The 20,295-nt window shown below is 33.8% G+C and overlaps 1 protein-coding gene across 4 annotated transcripts in view; it reads right to left on the reverse strand.

Moving 5' to 3' along the window:
- TSC22D2 (TSC22 domain family member 2) overlaps positions 1–20,295 on the reverse strand; it is a 54,310-nt gene that overhangs the window by 26,397 nt on the left and 7,618 nt on the right. Inside the window, exon 2 of one of the 4 annotated variants that reach the window (XM_054714098.1) lies at positions 785–892. The exons of 2 other annotated variants lie outside the window; for them this stretch is intronic. In XM_054714098.1, coding sequence (XP_054570073.1) covers positions 850–892 — 43 coding nt within the window. In that variant the 3' untranslated portion in view covers positions 785–849. Of the gene's footprint in view, positions 1–784; positions 893–12,219; positions 13,041–20,295 lie in introns of those variants that run through there. One more of the 4 variants, XM_054714097.1, reaches the window with a different exon arrangement.

The following is a 20,295-nucleotide window of genomic DNA, read 5'->3' on the forward strand; positions in this document are numbered from 1 at the left end:
TCTTCAGATTGCAGATCAAGATTTCCTAATCTAAACTGTATTATTCCAAGAAACCCCCTGTAAAATATAGCTGTGTAAGAAACAAAGCAAAGTAAGTAGGCACACAAAACAGTTTAAAAATTTGTTTTCTAAGCTGAATAAAATCTGAAAGGAAACAGTTTAATTTTCAGGGCATACAAAAAATGTATATTGACTTCTAACATATTTTCATTTGATAATGGCATCTTAGGTGTTCTGTGCAAGAACTGAGAAAAATTTCTTGGCTTTATTTTTAGACATCAAGAAGAAAGATGCCTTTTATTAAAAAAAATAAAATCCCCAAAGCAATAAACTAATTTAAACTAGTTTATGAAGAAAATAAACATAAGTTTTAAAAAAATCAATATATTATTTCTCAAATTATCTCCTGCGATAATAACTAGAAAGTATTTGGGGCTCTTACCTATATAGTAAGCATCCATAGCAGATGCAAAAGCAATATTTACATAATCTTACTATAATATAGGATGCCACTTTATTTTAAAACCTGATTATTTATTAAACACCACTGCAAACATATGGCCTTTAGCTTCATGAGACTTTGAAAGGATTACATCAAGTATTTAAAATTCTAAGTTTTAACTTATATTTAATACTATATTTAGTTATACAATGTGCTCATTTTGTTCATAAATAGTCATCTCAATACAATAACATCAGGTATAATACATAAAATCTAATCCATTATGTCTTACCAATTTATGACCTGATGAGACACTCTTGTGGACAACATTCAGTCCTTAGAAGCTAGAATTACCCTCCAACCATGTGAGGGCATCACAACTTTTAAACTTTCGGCTTTCATCATTATTATGTCACATTCCTCCTCCGATGCTGAATTCTAAAAAAAATTCTAGCAAAGAGTTTAAGTAAATAAATGTTTTAATCAAATAGCCTTTAAAAATCTTTTATAGCAACGTTTTATGTTTTACCATGATTACACAACTGATATTTTGCACTTAAGTATTTTTTTAATGTAAAATAAGTTCATATTTAATCTGGATACTTAAAACTTTAAAATTTCAGCATGGACTTTGAGGCCATCAGGAATACTTGTTAGTAAAGAGTCAATAGAAATGGAATCAATTATAGGTTTAAGATCATGATCCAGAAATTATGATTTAACACCATAACTTCCTATAGACAGCTTTGTAGTCCTGTAGAATGGCACTGGAATTCTATTGTTTGGTCCACGTCCATCTATGAGTATCTAGACTTATAGCACAGGTGACTGGATTAGTTATGATCTATATTGACCATTTAAGACAGCAATTTTTATACCTAAATCCTAGTCTGTCTCTACCACCCCCAATTTAAAATTAGACATGACAGAAAGAATAAAATGTTATTTTATATGTTTTTATAATAGCCATAAAATGTGTCCTATTCAGAAGTGGTCCTACTGTTCATCTGTGTATGGCACATTAAGAAAATTGGGAGTAGGAAGAGTTAATAATGGCATCAATTACTTCATTAAGAATATAATCTTATTAAATTTTTACAAGAAAGCTTTAAATTGGGCATCTGTTTTAATCACTGAAGGGTAATATTAATAAAATTTTCTTCCTGATAAGAATGCTCATTTATATTTTCAGTTGCCAGTAATCCATAGAAAAGGCAAACCACATGTATATTGGCATATTTTTGCCTAAATTAACTACCTAATGATGTCATAGGGCTGAGGGGTGGGGGAAGGCCATTGTTAAGGAATATCAATATGTGCAAAGTTATAGAAGACTCAAAGACAGCACTATAAAGAAAATCTGCAGCCATCTCCAGAGATATTTGACCCAAATGTAGGGGTTGGAGTTAGGCTATTATAAGTTTTAAACTTTTAATGTCATTTTTACATTGCAAAGTGTCATTTAAGACTCTAACATAATCTGAAGAACTATTAGGATTTTTCCAATTTATAAATATCTTTCCAAATGTAATCTCACAACACATTTGACTTCAATAAAATCATACAACTTTACTGTCATTTGTCAAAGCACAGCCTTATAATGTAATCACCTGGTGAAGGCAAAAATCCATGTTTATGAAGATAAACAGTAATTTAAAGTTGGTCATTTCATCATCATATTACCGAAATGGTTTTTGAAAGTTTAATGCAACTCTTGTCTCCTATCAACCAAAATACCACCATTAAAGTACTACATTTTTAAAAGTGTTATTTTGATAATTTACTCTTTTGTGAAACAAGTCTCATGAGAAGAAATAAAATCTAGCCATATTAAGCAAAGTGAATTTTTCCTGAAATATATGTATGCTGGTAATTTGCTTGTCTGTAAGGCTTTGATGAGCTGATCATTTAAAGGGCAAACTACCTGACACTTGGTTTTAAAAGGCCTGCCAACAACAAGCATTGTTATGACAAATGCCTGGAAAGCCTTGGAAACCAGAATAGAAACCAGCCATAAAAAGCAAATTTAGCTATTTCACTAATGCAGCTTACAGAAAAAATTTTTAAAGTGTGTGTGCATTACACAAATGCATGGTAAAATTTAACTTTAACCCTTTGCACTCACTTGCTTTTTTCTCGATTCCTGCTACCGATGCTAACCGTGTCGAGTCACACTCGACATCCGAGTGCAAAAGGTTAAGAGCTATATACATTTAAAAAAGATAAAACTTCTATATCAAAATTTTCCTGAGCATGGGTTTTCACAATGAGTTGCTACTAAGTACAGGGGTCACACTTGATTTCTAATCACGAAATTCCAACATGTAAAAAATTCTTATTAAAATCTAAAATAAACTTAGGTAACTGAAGAGCTTGTGAATGAATTAAGATTAATTAGAGATCATCTAAAAATTAATTTGAAATTAGAAGTCTCCTAAAAATGAGTATTTACTTAGAAATCTATTCAAATGTATCAATCATAATCTTGATTCTGTCTCAAGATTGTGATAAAAAACAAATCCTGATCACTTTGATAGTTATCATTCTCCTTTAATTTGGGAGGAAAAATCCCACTTAATTGAGAATATGCTATTAAAAGTTCTGATAGTACAGTCCAGCAAGAACTAGGCTTATACTCACCATTATTTAGATAGTTTTATGGCAAATTGATATTAATGAAACAAAATAGCACAGGGGCAAAAAGGTAGATGATTTAATTTTCAAGTCATTATTTCAAAACTGTTATGTGAAATCAAACAAACTTAAAAGTGTTCCTAAAGGAAATTATTTGAATAAATATGCTTAGCTTCATTTGATACAAAATTTCGTTTTCAGGTATAAACCACATTCTTTGAAAAGTTCACTACACATTGTTTTAAGGAATCCTGGACATGATAAATCAATGCTTGCTTCTCTAAAGGTCAGAAATGCTTATTTTTGAATGGGAAAATGGAGCAACTCTGTATGTCTCCAATAAATTACATACAGTCTTTCCATACATTATGTATTGGGGAAATAATGCTAGAAATATCAAAGATAAATTTATAAAAAAAAAAATCAGTCCAAAGGTACCTATTAGAATGAAAACACTAGAAAGACTGTGTTCCAAGAAATTCACATATAAAAAGACATACACAATTATAGGAAACCTCATATATATCTGTGATTGAGCCAAGATACTAAATATAAAACATAGTTGCTGAGCATGTTATGCATTATATCAAATGCATCTATTGGTGGAAGAAATACAATGTATGGCTTAAAAAATTTCATTAATACAGTTATGGAAAGCTCTAGTAAGATAAGTTATCAATATTTTTAATAGACCATGTTTATTCACAAATGACTTATACTACTCATTCTTTCAAAAGTAAAAAGTTTATAGAGATACAAAAAAAAGAAAGAAAATGGGGGTGGGAAAAGAAGATAAAAATGGAAAAGTAAGTGGAAGCCAGTTATATATCACTCAAATATATGCAATAAGGACCTGCAGGCTTTGCTAACAGAAAGCTGAACACTTGACTCTGAGCTTTTATTAATAACAGCTAACATAAAGGAGATATAACTGTTCTTAAAATTTAAGGTATCACCACATATTACGTCTTTAAGAATTGATATCTCATTTCTTAAAACAAAGTATGTTTATGATCATCCCAGACATATAACTTTTTTTCCCCCCTGAAAAACTAAGCAATATCTAAAATAGAAACAGCTCTTATTTGACCCAGTAATCCCACTTCTAGGAATATATCCCAAGAAATCAGAAACACCAATCAGAAAGGATATATGCACCCCTATGTTCATAGCAGCACAATTTACCATAGCTAAGATTTGCAAACAGCCTAAGGGCCCATCAGCAGTTGAGTGGATTAAAAAACTGTGGTACATCTACACTATGGAATACTACCACTGCTATAAAAAAGAAGAAACTTTTACCATTTGCAATAGCATGGATATACCTGGAGAGCATTATGCTAAGCGAAATAAACCAGTTGGAGAAAGATAAATATCATCTGTTCTCACTCCTTTGTGGAATATAATGAACAACATAAACTGATGAACAAAAATAGATCCAGAGACAGAGAAACATCGAACAGACTGTCAAACCTCAGAGGGAAGGCAGGGGAGGGTGGGGGTGGGGAGTAAGAGATCAACCAAAGGACTTGTATGCATTCATATTAGCATAACCAATGGACATGCACACTGGGGCTTGTCCTGGGGAGTGGGAGAGGCCGGGGAGGGGTCAATGGGGGAAAAAGGGGAGACATGTAATACTTTAAACAATAAAATAAAAATAAATAAAACAGAAACAGCTGCTCCAAATAAAGACAGAATTTTCTGAAGCTCAATGGTTAATAGTCACTGTGAATAGAAGGAATGGGATTGGTCAGATCAACTCTTTTCCTTCCTTGTTCCCCTTCTAATAGTGTGTGGGTTTTGGGAGAGACTACCTTATTTATCTTGATACTAGAGGCCCGATGCACGAAATTCGTGCAAAGGGCTTGGCCCTGGCAGCTGCGGCCCTGGCTCTGTCTGGAAGGACATCGGGAAGGTCGTTCGACTGTCCAGTCTAATTAGAATATTACACTTTTACCAAGTAAAAATGTAGAAAGATGTATTTTTGGATTCCAGGACACAGGTTATATATACGTCACTATTTCTGGGCCAATTATCACAATTAAAAACTTAAAAAAAAAAGATGACAGTGAGCACCTTCTGAATTGTTAAATATTTGTAATGATATTCAACCTTAGAAACAATCAGGAAACAAAATGGTATAGAAATGCTGGCTCTTAAGGATGTTAATCAATGATACACATTTAAATTATCACATTTAAATGAATTTGTCAAATATGAAAAATATTTTAGAAGTAGTCAACTGATACCTAAACACAGAAGCTAATTTTTGGTAAGCTAACACATTTACATGCTCTAATCAATCACAAGATCTAATATATTTCCTGACTTAAGTGATTTAGAATATTAATATGTGTGCATACACACACACACAAATGTCAGCTAGAACAGTGGTCGGCAAACTCATTAGTCAACAGAGCCAAATATCAACAGTACAATGATTGAAATTTCTTTTGAGAGCAGAAAATGACTTCTGCGCATGGGCCACGAAGTTTCAATTGCACTGTATGTGCGCATCCGCACGTGGTATTTTGTGGAAGAGCCACACTCAAGGGGCCAAAGAGCCGCATGTGGCTCGCAAGCCACAGTTTGCTGACCACTGAGCTAGAATATTAGCCATTTCTCTCATCTTACTACTATCAACTCAAATTTTAATGAAAACAAAAGCACACAAGTTTCTGTTCTTTTCAAAGCCTTAGTTTACTTAAAACCCATTTGGTGAAAAATAAAAACAAAATAAACACCTTACCAACTATTTCCACCTTTTTCAATTGTTTCTCAGATTTCATTCTGAAAATAATTACCATGACCTGTCAAGAGTAGGCTGTGGTGACTTATGTTAAGAAAATTACTAAGTAAAGAGGAAAGTGGTAAACATATGTGCAGAAGCATATAATAATAGATGAGCAATTAATAATTTCTCATCACCAATTCTGAAGTTCTGTCATGTGCTGAAAATAATGTCAGCATGTCAGGTGTCCCATTTCAGCTAGCCATAGCAAAGCTCAGAGAGAAGAAATGCTATATATAAATATGTCAATCAACCTTCAGTCTTTTCTAGCCTTAATTTCTCTACCAAGCTGTAGATCTGCAGCTCCGGCTATATCCCAAGCATTTCCACCTTGACTTTCCATCAGCCCTTCAACTCATCCAAAAGTAGCTAAAAACAGAATCTCATCACTATTTTCTTCTTTCCAAACCAATTCTTTCAGTGCCATCATTCCCCCATTCAATTAGGTTTGTATTAAGCAGACAAATTTGACCGCTTCCCTATCATATCATATCCAATCTGTTGCAAAATTGTGTAATTCCTAACTTCTGATAACCACTCTCTTCATCTTCATTGTCTAATTAACGCCTTCATTACCTTTCTAGTATCTATCCAATCCAAGATCTCTGTTGTCTTCAATTATTTTATGACCAATCAAATTTAACCATCCTTATCACATTAGCCCTGTACTTCCACAGTGGTTCACAGTATTTTCTCTAACTGGAATGAATGCTCCCTCTTTCCCTCAGTTCTTTACCTCTTCATGACAAAATTCTACTCACCTTTCAGGTTTCAGCTCAAAAAGCCACCTCCTAATGAAGAAGCCTTGAACAATCCCTCCAGCTATAGTGAGGTATAAAATGCTTGAATTCTAAATGATAGTTATCACTTTCAATCATATGATGATGTTTTTACCTGTGTTTTTTTTTTTTTTTCCCCATATTAAGACACAGCTCATTTGTTTCTCTATTTGGGACCACCACTTAATTGTCTATGATATGGGATTCTTTCTGAATGGAGAACAGTTTGCTAGCCTTCCATTCCTTAAGCAAATATACAACTTTCTGAGGTTTTCTGATAACATGGCCAATAATGACAAAAAAGAAGTAAAAAAACTCAATTCTAATGCCTTTTTTGCCTCTTTTCCATTTAGAACTAAGGGAAATAAAACTTCACAGGGTAGGGATTTAAAAAGTAATTGGCTCCTTTTCCCCCAATTGACCGCCCCCCCCCCCCCAGCCATTCCCACCCTGGGCAAGCCCCAACACCCTAGTGTCTGTGTCCACTGGTTATGCTAATATGCATGCATACAAGTCCTTTGGTTGCTCTCCTCCCTCCCCTACCATTTGTCTCTAGATTGATCTATTCTTGTTCATCAAATTATGTTGATCATTATATCCCACATGAGTGAGATCATGTGATATTTATCTTTCTCCAACTGGCTTATAAAAAAGGAGACATGTAAAACTTTAGACAATACAAACAAATACACTAATCTGAATAAAAATCAAAGTAAAACATACCAAAAATTTTGGCATGCAGCTAAAGCAGTGCTGAGAGGAAAACTTATAGCATTAAACATATACATTGGCAAAAAAAAAAAAAAAAAAAAAAAAAAAAAAAAAGGAATTGGCTCTAAATCTTACTCAAAGTTAACATTCCTAATTAACAGCCAGTAAGACAGTTTTATTATTTCTAGTGATGGCAAAACCATTTTCCAGGGGGCCCATCCACTTTCAGAAAGTTAGTTCCAGCCTGCCTGCTGAAACACCCACTTGGTTGTCCAGATAAGAGTATGCTAAGTAGATTGTCTAGTTAGCTTTGCATTAGCCATAACTATATATAGAAATGGAGCACAATAGGCCTGCCACCATCTTTTCCTGTTTATTCTAGTTATAAAAACACTGCCTAAAATTTCATTAGCTTTTGTAGCAGGCCTGTCACTCGCTAACTAAAATTATAAATGCTGTCAAATAATATACTCTACTTATTCAACATTCCCAAATTTGCATACAAGTATTTTTCAATTTTTCAATTTCTGTTCATGCTTCAGATTATTAAATTTATAAATACTATCATCCAGTAATAGCTATGACTTCCTGCTTTAATGTCATCTGAACATTTTATAAGCATGTCCTTAGGTTTTCATCGAAATCAGATCCAGTACTAAAAGGTGAGAGGTTATAGAAATTTTGTCCTGTAATTTTTAGTGTCTTTGATTATCCTCTATTAGATATCCTTAACTAGAATAGGTAAAAATGTAATCAGATAATAAATTATCTAAGTACTAGATACAAATTATTAAGGAATATATTTAAGGTGGTTATAAAACAGCTCAGATTCATATACTCAAGGGAGAGGAAAGAGAATATGTAAATACAGGCAGAAGCAGACTGGTGAAAAGCTTCTCAACTTGGTAATTCTAATTTAAATAGAGAAGAAAACAGAGGGGCTATGAGAGAACTAATATAACCACTAGTAGAGGACATTAAACCATTAACAATCTCAAACAAGTTATCCACTATTGGTGATTCTTGAAAAGTATGTAGTTCAGACCTACAATTATGCTGAATCATATGGATGGATCTGAAACATAATACTGGATCCAAGGGCACAAACAAAATATATAGTGAATTATTCCATTTATTAGAAGTTCGTTTGAGGTGGGAAGTTATAGAAAGGGGTCATTAAGCTTATAATATTTTGCATCTTGATCTGGATGTTGGTTGCACAGGTGTGTTCAGTTTGAGCTGTACATTTATGAATGGTGTACTTTTCTGATACAAATTATATTTCCACAAAATGATTTTTACAAAGATGTATCACTGAGCATTCAAAATACAGGTTAGATTAGCCAAGTTCTGAAACCTGAGTTTTACCATTTGGGTTAACAAGTACTGGTGGGTGTTAATAATGAATCAAAGTTACTTGGAGGATGAGTAAAACAACACAGAGTCTCACACAAGCAGCTTAGTTTTAATTTACTCCTAATTTCAAAAATAAAATCTCATCAGAAAAGTGATAGAAAATACTGGAAGCTTTTTCTACCATAAAATACTTTAGGTTATTTAAACACAAGTTTTTCCTAACCTAATGATTTTAAAACTAGCTATAAATAATTACTGTATAAAATTTAAGCAAAATCATCAAGTATCTAGTAAAAGACATACCATAAACTTACTTAGACATTAAGTTAACAACCCATGTGTACTACTCTTTATTTCTCTTAAAATATTGGTGCTATCATAAAGAAGGACAAATTGATTCAAGGGGATGGTGCAACTAGCAACTATAACTCTCATCTGTTAACCACATTTATGCATTTTCTTCACTAACACAGAAATATTGCAAGTTGTTTATCAATTAGGTTAAATCCTTACAAGCTACCTGATTTCCTGTTTAATCTACCTGAGCTAAAGTTTCTTCCCTCTAGTACTTTCTACCTTACTGACCTGATATTTACAAGAGAATAAAATTGTTGTAAATTCTTACTCTGAGTCTTTGCATTCGAAAGACTCACAATTAGTGCCTGCTCCCTAGTGATTAAGTTTTAAAAATAATTCTATTGATTTAACAAAGCAATGCCAATATTTAAATTTGGAAAGCCGTTCTTTAAAGCAGGAAAATAGAAAGTCAAAATTTAAAGCTACTATAATGAAATGCTAATAGGCTAAGCCCTTGGTCGGCAAAATGCGGTTCGTGAGCCACATGCGGCTCTTTGGCCCCTTGAGTGTGGCTCTTCCACAAAATACCATGGCCTGGGCGAGTCTATTTTGAAGAAGTGGCGTTAGAAGAAGTTTAAGTTTTAAAAATTCGGCTCTCAAAAGAAATTTCAATCCTTGTACTGTTGATATTTGGCTCTGTTGACTAATGAGTTTGCCAACCACTGGCTAAGCTATCACTAAAAATGAACCTCTTCATGGTAAAATAATCCCCACAAAGCTAACAATGGAAGCTACATTACTCATTTTAATAAATAGTCCACACAAACATTTGGGCTTCCTAAGAAAGGCCTGTTTTATTTTTGACATATCAGTATTTACTGTCCGTATACACATTTAGTGACAGTTTCAGCTGAATGATTCTCTGAGGACTTTGCAAATGACAAATGGGGAGCCAGAAAACAATGATGGCACCTACAGTAAAAGGGAAAGGAAAGAGAATGTCTAAATATAAGCAGAAGCAGACTGGTGAAAAGCTTCTCAACTTGGTAATTCTAATTAAAATAGAGAAGAAAACAGAGGGGCTATGAGAGAACTCTAAGTCAATGTGAGAAAGGTAAAAGATACTTATATTTTGATTAAAAGATACTCTATGAAAAGAATCCTAGAAAAAGATCCCAGTCTTTGAAGTAGGCAAAACCAGGGTTCTTCGGATTTCTAGGGCAGGCTTAATGAAAACTGGTACAGGGCTTAAAAGCTTCCCCTACCGAAAATGATTTCCAAGACTTCAATAAATAGGAGACTTAAATAGGCAAATTTATACCTCAAAGCAAGTAGAAGATGTAAGGGATTTACAGTCCCTTAAACGCTATTAAATACTGAATGATTCTATTAAATACTTATTTGCCAAATTAGTTGTAAAATTTTTAAAAATTAATAAGAGTAAAAATGAACAAGACAATTTGGTGAGCTCTAATACAAATGAGGTTAGGAAAAGTTATAATATTTTTAAAAGCTTAACACATACAAATCTTCAACCCCTGTCTGCAATGAAAAAGAATAAATAGTCCGACAATACTTTTTTAGCTAATTCAAAAGTATAGATATCTGCCAAGTGATGTGGTAGATGTTTTGGAACTAATAAAGCTAGTTGCTACTACTCTTCTCAACTGAAAATTTAATAAGCTGGTTAAAAAGTTAAAAGGAAGCCACTGGTCAGTTTCTACCAGGTCAGGCTTGTAGCCTCAGTACCAACAGGCCAATTTACATTGAATACAGCTGATCTAGAATATGAATTCTGACTATATTTTGGCTTTAACATACTACAGACAAGAATCCGTTAACTTCGCTGGCTCTGGACAACAGGTTCCAAGGAAAAGAGAATATATTTCAACCCATTAGGAACTGCAGATATAGTAACTTGCCTCATTTCTGATACCTTAAATGTTTCTGCTATCTAAAAACAAAACAAAACAAAACAAAACAAAACAAAACGGATAAGGAGCACTTAGCCGTAAAAACAAATGAGGAGCAGGTAATTTCTATGGTTGTTTTATAATGAAACAAAAGCAATCTTTTAGTGCTAAATACAAATTATATTTTAAAAAAGCTCAAACCTTTCTACATTGATTTGATGAAAGTAGTTATCTTTCATACTGATGTCATGGCAGCTCACAAAAGTTAACTATTTGAAATAAATTATACATGTGAAAACTATTCTTACATTTCTATATAGAGTGCTATTCTTCCTTTTTCTAAGGGAAAAGTATAAAATATACACCAAAGTACTCACCCTGGCTGGCTACATCTGGCAAGCCATTTGAATGATTAAACCTTCATGCTTGTTTCATACCACAATTTACATTTATGCCTTAATTTATTGCTACAGTAGAACAATTTTACTTATTAATTTTAGCTGAACAATTTAAAAGTGGAATCTATAAACATGGTACTATAAATTTTAAAATGTCTTATTCTACAAGTAACTATTATAAAAACATTTTTAGTAAAGTAAGGGACACATCACAAAAAAGACAGTTTGTTAGAAAATTTCTTTCGAGTGACACACAAAGCAAATCAAGCCAAAGAATTAGAAGACTGTTACCATTTCTAGGAAATGTAGACCATGTCTTAACATGACATGTTAAGCATGACATGCACTTAGCAATACTCTTTCCAAATGAAAGAGATGGAGTTGAGTCCATGAGTGTTATCCAAACTATGCCAGAGGACACAAATGCGTTGCCAGGCAGAGTTGAAAGAACTTTACAAAGCTTTGTGAGAATTTTAAAAACATTGTTTGCGCTCAACTTCTATTAATTAGACACAGAATGATGGAGTGCTAATAAACATTTAGCAAAATAACTCAACAGAGCATATACTACTTAAAATGTGTATTACGCAGAAAGATAAACCAAAGTATCTTTTACCATAAATGAACTCGACTTCATTCAATATTTTTAAAAGTTAAAAGTAAAATGTACACATTTCTGTGAGAAAACAAACCGTTTTAGGGATTTACAAAACAGTGATGCAGATCTAATGAATTCTAGCAAACAAGTTTGATGGTAAAATTTCTCGCCAAGAGTTAAACAATGACTACTACTTTGATTCCTTGGTTTTGTCCCTCCTCCAATTTCTTAATATAAAATAACATTTTGCTTTGAGTCACACTAAGGCTTTTACAGAGAAATAAAAGTAGCACAAAATTAAAATAACTGTAGGCACTTTATTTTATAGAATATATTTTAACATTAAAATACACAAGGGCAAGTAAATATTTCATATAATAAAATCCAATAGAATATGTAAGTCGTTCCAAAAATAAATATAATTAAAAGTTCAGTAAGAAGAAATGTTTATAGCCTATATAAAATATAGACTGTCCTTTTGGTTTATTTTGCTGCTTTTTCCCATGCTAAACACGAGTCCCCCTCTAAAATAAGAAAGATCAGTTTTAGTGATGAGAAACCAGTACAGTGCAAAGCAATTCATGCATACACCTTTGCATGTACACATTCCATAGGTGAGTATTCATACCTATCCCAGAGGTTCTTTGATTCCTGAAACGTGCTCAAATGGAACGCTTGGTAGAAAGCAGTTGAAGGATTCCTGTGAGATCCAAGAATTTGAGATGAGGTTGAGAAAATATAGTAAATTCACTACTTAAAAAAAAAAGATGGAAGACTTCAGATTTTTAATACAGTATAACAGCTTCCAGAGAGAGAGGGAGGGAGAGTGAGAGCCATAATAAGGTTGCTTAAAAGCATTCTGAGCCCAAGCTGGTTTGGCTCAATGGATAAGAGTGTCGCCTGTGGACTGAAGGATCCCGGGTTCGATTCCAGTCAATGTCACATCCCGGGTTGCAGGATCAATGATTCTCTCTCATCATTGATGTTTCTATCTCTCGCTCCTTCTCCCTTCCTCTCTGAAATCAATAAAATTTCAAAAAAAAAAAAAAAAAGGCATTCTGAATGAAATTAAAACTGCATAATAATCCAGCAGACCCTGACAATTCAGGATCACAGTTCTAAAAGAAAAGGGTAATAAAAATCAAATCAAATATTAGCTAGTATTCAATTATGTTTGTGGATACACCTTTATATATAATATACATGAATGTGACCAGTTCATTGCCTAATCAACACTACCCTTTATCAGATACTTTCATAAATCCCTATGTGTTTAGCAGTTTAATAAAGCTGTTGTGAGGTACATGTAAAATAAGTTGTACCTTCATAATACAAAATTCTTCATAGGATCTATTTGATAGGGTTTGATGATGAACAATGAGTCCTTTTCTAGGTTAACAAATTTTTCACCTATTTATTTATGTGTGGTTTCTCTCAGGTAGGGCAAAAAATGGTGCTGAATTGTATGGCAGCTTTCCAACTTCTAGTATTAGTAGTGTGACCCTTTAAGGGGTAACAGTTTGTGCATCTTAATTACCTTCCATCTCTACTATTCCCTAGGGACACTTTCCCTAGGGCAGTGGTCGGCAAACTCATTAGTCAACACAGCCAAATATCAACAGTACAAGGATTGAAATTTCTTCTGAGAGCCAAATTTTTTAAACTTAAACTTCTTCTAACGCCACTTCTTCAAAATAGACTCGCCCAGGCTGTGGTATTTTGTGGAAGAGCCACACTCAAAGGGCCAAAGAGCCGCAGTTTGCCGACTACAGCCCTAGGGCTATTAACTATAGAATCTTAACTGATGGGCTCACCTGGGCAGGCTCCCAGCTAGCATGATCTACCTCACATCTCAGTAACGGCTTTTCAGGAGACTAAACTCTATTTTTATTTTTATTGATTTCAGAGAAGAAGGGAGAGGGAGAGAGGGAGATCGAAATATCAATGAGGAGAATCACTGATTGGCTGCTTCCTGCATGCCCCACACTGGGAATCAAGCCCACAACCCAGGAATGTGCACTGACCAGGAATCAAACCGCGACCTCCTGGTTCATAGGTAGGTACTCAACCACTGAGCCAGGGCAGCCTGGCAGGAGACTAAACTTTTGACAATCCTGCTCTTACAGTTCCTCTCCAGTTCAGCATATTTCTAAAGTATCTCCTACTCCCAACCTGTACTTTAGGGAACTAACAAAAACTTGAGACATCACGTCTAAAATTCTTGATTCATGCTTTAGCAGAATAACAGCAGCATGCGCTAAGAATATGAGTGATTATATACTCAACACTAACTTTTCTACATTTATTAACTCAATTCTACAACAGCCCTGAGAGTAGGTGCTATTACTATTCCCATCTCACAAATAAGAAAACTGGGTCAGATAGAAGTAACTTGCCTTATGTCACAGAGTTAGTTAGGTGGCAATCTGGTCCCAGAGTTCATACTCTTAAATCACTATGCTAAATATATAGCAGAGTTAAATTTTAACCTCTCTAGGTCTGTCACTTTATCAGTTAAATAATGCAGAGTGATTCATATGTAAAGACTATATGGAAAGCTCCTGGTGGATAGACAATGCTTAATAAAGGACAGCTATTATTTTATCATAAAAATGAGGTTCAGATACAATATGACATTTCTGAGACCCTACCAGGTACCTTAAGAGAGTCTCTGCAGTGTTAGTACAATAAGAAAACTATTTCCAAGTTCTACTAGAATAGCAGTCAAATATCAATGATCATCAAACAAAATAATAAAATTCCATGACTTCAAAAATCAGATTAAGACCCACTGTGTTATCTACTGAGTTAAAAAGAAAACACACACACAAAAATTTTTTTAAAAGGCATTTAAAAAATTTTAAACGGTAGGGTACCTCTTAAGGTGATCCAAAACTAGGAAAGGTAGACACACAGCAGATGCCAGAGTGTCACCAAAGCAACTATTTGATTAATTAGGAGTCTTCAGTATGTGCACTTCTTTTTGCTTGTCCTACTTCAACTCCTTTCTATTCTTTTAACCTTTTATTTTTCTCTTGACTAGGACTAAGGCAATCAAAGGCACTGATTAGATATCAAGAAAGGATTAAGAGGCTGCTAACTACTGTTTATTTAACAGCTTGTATCCTCTCTCAAGATATATTTGTCAGGTCTCTTTTTTCCACTGTATTTAGAATTGGTCTGCCAAATTAAATGAAAGCCAACTGAACCAATTGAAAACTCAATTTGGCTTTTTTACAAGGCTTACCCAGGACCACATGGGAACAAGTATGCTATTCATACAGGTTTGTTTGGAGACCTTGGGTTTAAAATAAACAGATTGACTTAAAAAGGGAAAGTAGTAAATACAAGAGAGTAACAAAGAGTAAACTTGGAAATTATTCTGCAAGCCTGAAATTTAAAATTCATTAAAGAGTATTTACAATATATTTATAAGGATAGCATTCTTTAAAAGAAATTCAGATCCTGACTTTGGAAAAACACACATATATTTAATTTGAATAAAATTCACATGCCAAATAAATTGGTTTTAAATAGTCATATGATTTAAGTTATGAAATTCCAGTATTTTTACAGCACAAACTAATAATGAAATGTTCTCAAAGTCAAATGTAGAAGTGAAAAAAGAAGTTATCTGTCATTAGTCATATATCTTGGGGTGAGAAAAGAACCTGTGAAATAAAATACTATAATTCAGGGATGGGGAATGTCTGGCTCACGGGCCGTATAAGACGTGTAAGACCCGAGAAATCATTTGGTCTGGCCCTGCCAAGGCATTAGGGGTGAGTTAATTAAATGGTTGACCAAATATAGCAAGCTAAATTTTTTAAAAAAATAATTCTTTATTGTTGAAAGTATTACATCTCAACCCCCTCTCCCCCCATTAACTCTTGCCAATCTGCTAGCAGGCTAATTTTTTAAGGTGATAATTTTGTATGGCCTGTGAATAATGTTATAAGTATCCAAATGGCCATTGGCAAAAAAAAGTTCCCCACCCCTACTATAAATGAACCTAAATGTCAGAACCAATAGTAAGGTTGCTAAAGTTTGCAGTTAACAATCACTTCCTACATATATTCAAAATGAAGGAACTATATGAAGTCATACAATCTATGTACTACAGAAAAACTCAGTATATTCCAAGGATAAAGACAGTAGTATAACATATGAAATTTTGAGTTTGTGGAATACTTCAGCTTGGGTGTTACCCATTAACTGAGGGATTTTTAGCAAATTTAACAAGAATTAGTCTCAAAACATTGATTAACAGGCACAGGTTAAAGGAGTCAAGTCTGTGAAACCTAGCTGACCAAGAATTTCAAAAGAGCCATTTGTAAATACAGACAGGCCTGATCATTTTACAAAACCAATGAACATATTCTTTTCTCTCTTACTTTATATACTAAATAGTCTGTCATGTTAATTTCCAAGGACAAGAAAGTAATACATCAGAAAGTTGACTCAAATGTGACATTTGTCTACTTGCTTTACTAAAGTTCTACCTTTGTAGGATAACTATAACAGAGAGAAAAAAACATACATATATACTATACCTCAAAACTAAGCTACAAAAATTGTAGAAGTTTAAAGGATGAAGTACACACATGAGCCCAGAACTCAGCAAATTTCTTCTTCTCTATGTCAAAACTCAACTTTAGAGATCTCTAAATAGAAACCAGGGAAATACAATAAGCAGAGGAACAGCAAGGGCCACCTCCAACATTATCTATCACCTGGGGATTTTAAATGATTAAATATATCCTTTAGGTAAAGGGTAACAATACAACAGATCAGTGGCTATAGTAAGTTTTTCCTTCCTCCTTACAGTCAGCAAAGCAATAATAATAATAATAATAATAATAATAATAATAATAATAAACAACTAACTCTGGGAATATCCAAGAGCACTGTCTTTGGAGTCAGAAGGCCTGAGTCTGAATCTATGCTTTGTCACTTAATATCTATGAGACTCAAATCCTCAGAGCCTCAGTTTCTTTAATTCATAAAAAAGTAAAAAAGGGGTAGAAACACTTCCTTAGAGTTGCTTAACAGATCAAATCAGATTACATATACAGACAGCCTAAAACAACCTTGGTCTGTGTTTAATATAGAGTTAATTTTCAAGGCATGCTGTATTAAAAATACTTTTTTGGTAGACTATCTTAACATATACCAAAATACTTCATCATTATTAAGGTAATATTTAGGCAAACAAACTACTTAAGGTAAATAGAATATTTAAGCTAGAGCTATTTAGTACTTTCCAATGAATGAGAATCCTGACTTCTGGGACTCAGAGCGCCCCTAGGATTTCCTTATACTAGTACACAATTTTATCACAAGATTAAAAATAGAATTAAAAATAGAATACTCACTGAAAAGTGTACTGCAATGGGTTCAATATACATACTACTTTAATAATAAAAGCTTCAAGAAACATCTTCAACAGCAACCATACAGTTATGATAAAAATCTCAAATTTCTTACCATGACATTTTAGCCCATCACTCTGGTTCTTGTCAAATTAATCGCATCATTTCCCAAATCTGACATAGTCTCACCCTTCCACACTTATACAAACTGCCTTCTCCCTCTACTTGGAAAATCATCCCCTTCTTTTATCAGTGGCCTAATATGAATGAGCCTTTTAAGATTCAGTTCAAGAGTTAGCTTCAGAAGACTGCACAGGTAATAATGGGTTGCTTCTGAGGGCAGAAACTGGGTAGTTAAGAGGAAAGAGATGTCAGAGACACTTTCAATTTATACTCTTGTACATTTTGACTTTTAAACTGTATAAATATATTTATTACCTATGCAGAGAGTAAATTAAACTGTAAGTCAGTCTAACTACTTCCTCCCCACACCAAACTGATATATGGATATCCTAAATTGTTTCCATCAGCACCTTATATTTACTAATTATTTTCAGACAGCTTGAGATCTTTAAGGACAGAATAGTCCTATTTCTGTATCCCAGTACTCAGACTCAGAGAGCACAAAGGTAGTTGAATGATTGATATATTATTGCTTTAAATGTCTTCTTGGATATTCAACCTACTTACTATTTGTAAACGTCATTAAAAAAAAATCTTTTAAGTCTCACCCAAGGATATTTCTTTATTGATTTTGAGAGAGAGAGGAAGGGAGAGAAACGCTGATGTGAGAAACATCTATTGGCTGCCTCCCGTACACACTCTCACCAGGGATCAAGGCCCTGACTGGGAATCGAACCCGAGACCATTTCTTATATAGGACAACACTCCAATCAACTGAACCACACCACACAGGGCTGTAAATGTCATTTTTTGGTCCAACAATAATGTGGTGGTAGGAAAAGGGTTTGACGGCAGCTCTACTATGAAATATGTCTAAATATATGAACTCATACATAGGGAACTTAAAAAACCTGACCAAGTTTCAAATTCTAATTTTACCAAAGAGGGAAACTGAGAGACATTAAATGACCTGACCAAAGAAACCAGCTAAGTGGTAGAGGAGCCAAGATTACAACACAATTTGCCATACTTCTGGCCTAAAACAATTATCTCCTCTTCTGATTACATCCATACCATGCAATTACACTTTCAGATCAAAACAGAAGACTCTTGGTATGATTTGTAGCACGTCAGAGGTGATCTGGGGGGGGGGGGGGACGGGGGACAGTTAGGACACTGAAATACTGACGTTTCTATGATGTATGCTTGCCATACATACTGCCTTATGTTATGAACAGATTGTTCACAAATTGCATAACTTATTTAATTCTCTCAAACTCTCAAAGGGAGAAACAAGAAGCTTAGAGGACTAAATAAATAGCTCAAGGACAGATGCCTCAAGTATGAAGGAAGTTGGATTTTGTCCCAGACATATCTGACTCCATTATCTGTAATTGTCAGTCATATAACATGCTAATGCTATAATTAAACACACTATGGATTTTCTTTGAACAACAGTTTCCCTCTCCTTTTTGGTTTTGTTTTCAAAGTCCAGGTAGACCATATACCAAGCAAGGATTTGTTTTGGTTTACCTTACAAAACCATTAAGTAAAACTGAATTCTAATTCTACTTTAGAAACTAGTTGGCTTTAAACTTTGTTTTGGGTATCCCTCATTCACAAATTTAATGGTTAACTTGTGTGATAACGAAGAGGGATAGCCTAAAATGTTAAAAATAACATTTAAAATACACCAACAGCATTTATAATAATCAACATACTAATCAATTTCTCTTCTAGACATCAATAAATCTTTAGTCAAATTTTAGTGAGTTTATGGGAAAGGAGGCTTTATGCAACTTAACATTCAAACTATGTGTCTTGTCTACTCTGATTAGTATATATTAGCAAGGCACTTATTAATAATCTGTATACTAGGTGAACTTATTAAAATTAACTCAATGACCTGCAGAACTGTCACATAACCATCATATGTAAATGTACAACCTAATGGATGAGAGTTCATTTTTTAAAACAGATGTTAGCTTGAGTACAAAGAAAACTAAAAACTTGTATCTGATTCTGGGCATTAAATTTGAAAGGTAAATAATCCAAGTGCACAGGTGAAATTTAATTCACCTGACTTAGAAGTAGAAATTATACACATACCTTTTACAGGTAAAGCAGACAATCAATATGTCTTTAACTTAACATTATCAGTCAAATTTAAAGTGCATACATTAACATATATAATGAAAGTCAGGTAATGATACAAATTGGTTACTATTCCTAAATCTTTATGAAAGAATCCCAATTTTTGTCTTAAGAATTAAGATTAAGAATATAACAAATAGGAGTGGATCGAGACATGGAAGCATGGAACAGAGTGTGGAATCTCAGAGGGAAGGGGGGTGGGAGGTAATTAACCAAAGACCTTGTAGGCATATATGCATAACCGATGGACACAGACAATAGGGTGCTGAAGGCCTGGGGGGATGGAGGGTGAGGGGAGGGACTGGAGGGGGTCAATGGGGGGAAAAATAATGTAATAAATATTGAATAATAATTTGATATGTTCAAAAATTGCTGTGGAAAGATCTAAATTATAACAATTCAGGTAGGCATATTCTTTGTGGATGTAGTAATTCATATTATACCATCTAATCACAAGTCCACTGGTTTAGTATTTAAAACAAACTTGAATGATTTATTCCAATTCAAGAATTGTATTACATATACTCCTTTAATACTGTCGGTCAATTATAAAGATTTATTAAAAATCTGCTCTTCCCATTAATAGGAAATGACTTAGGATACATATTCATTCAGGCTACATTTAACCAGACCTGTTTATTTAAAGCCTCTCTTCCTCATACTCAAGAATAATGCAATTAAGAAATAAACAGTTTCTGTTCAGAAAAGGAAATACATACTGGTT

This window comes from Eptesicus fuscus, chromosome 3 (assembly GCF_027574615.1).
Source record: "Eptesicus fuscus isolate TK198812 chromosome 3, DD_ASM_mEF_20220401, whole genome shotgun sequence".
Taxonomy (NCBI): Eukaryota; Metazoa; Chordata; class Mammalia; order Chiroptera; family Vespertilionidae; genus Eptesicus; species Eptesicus fuscus.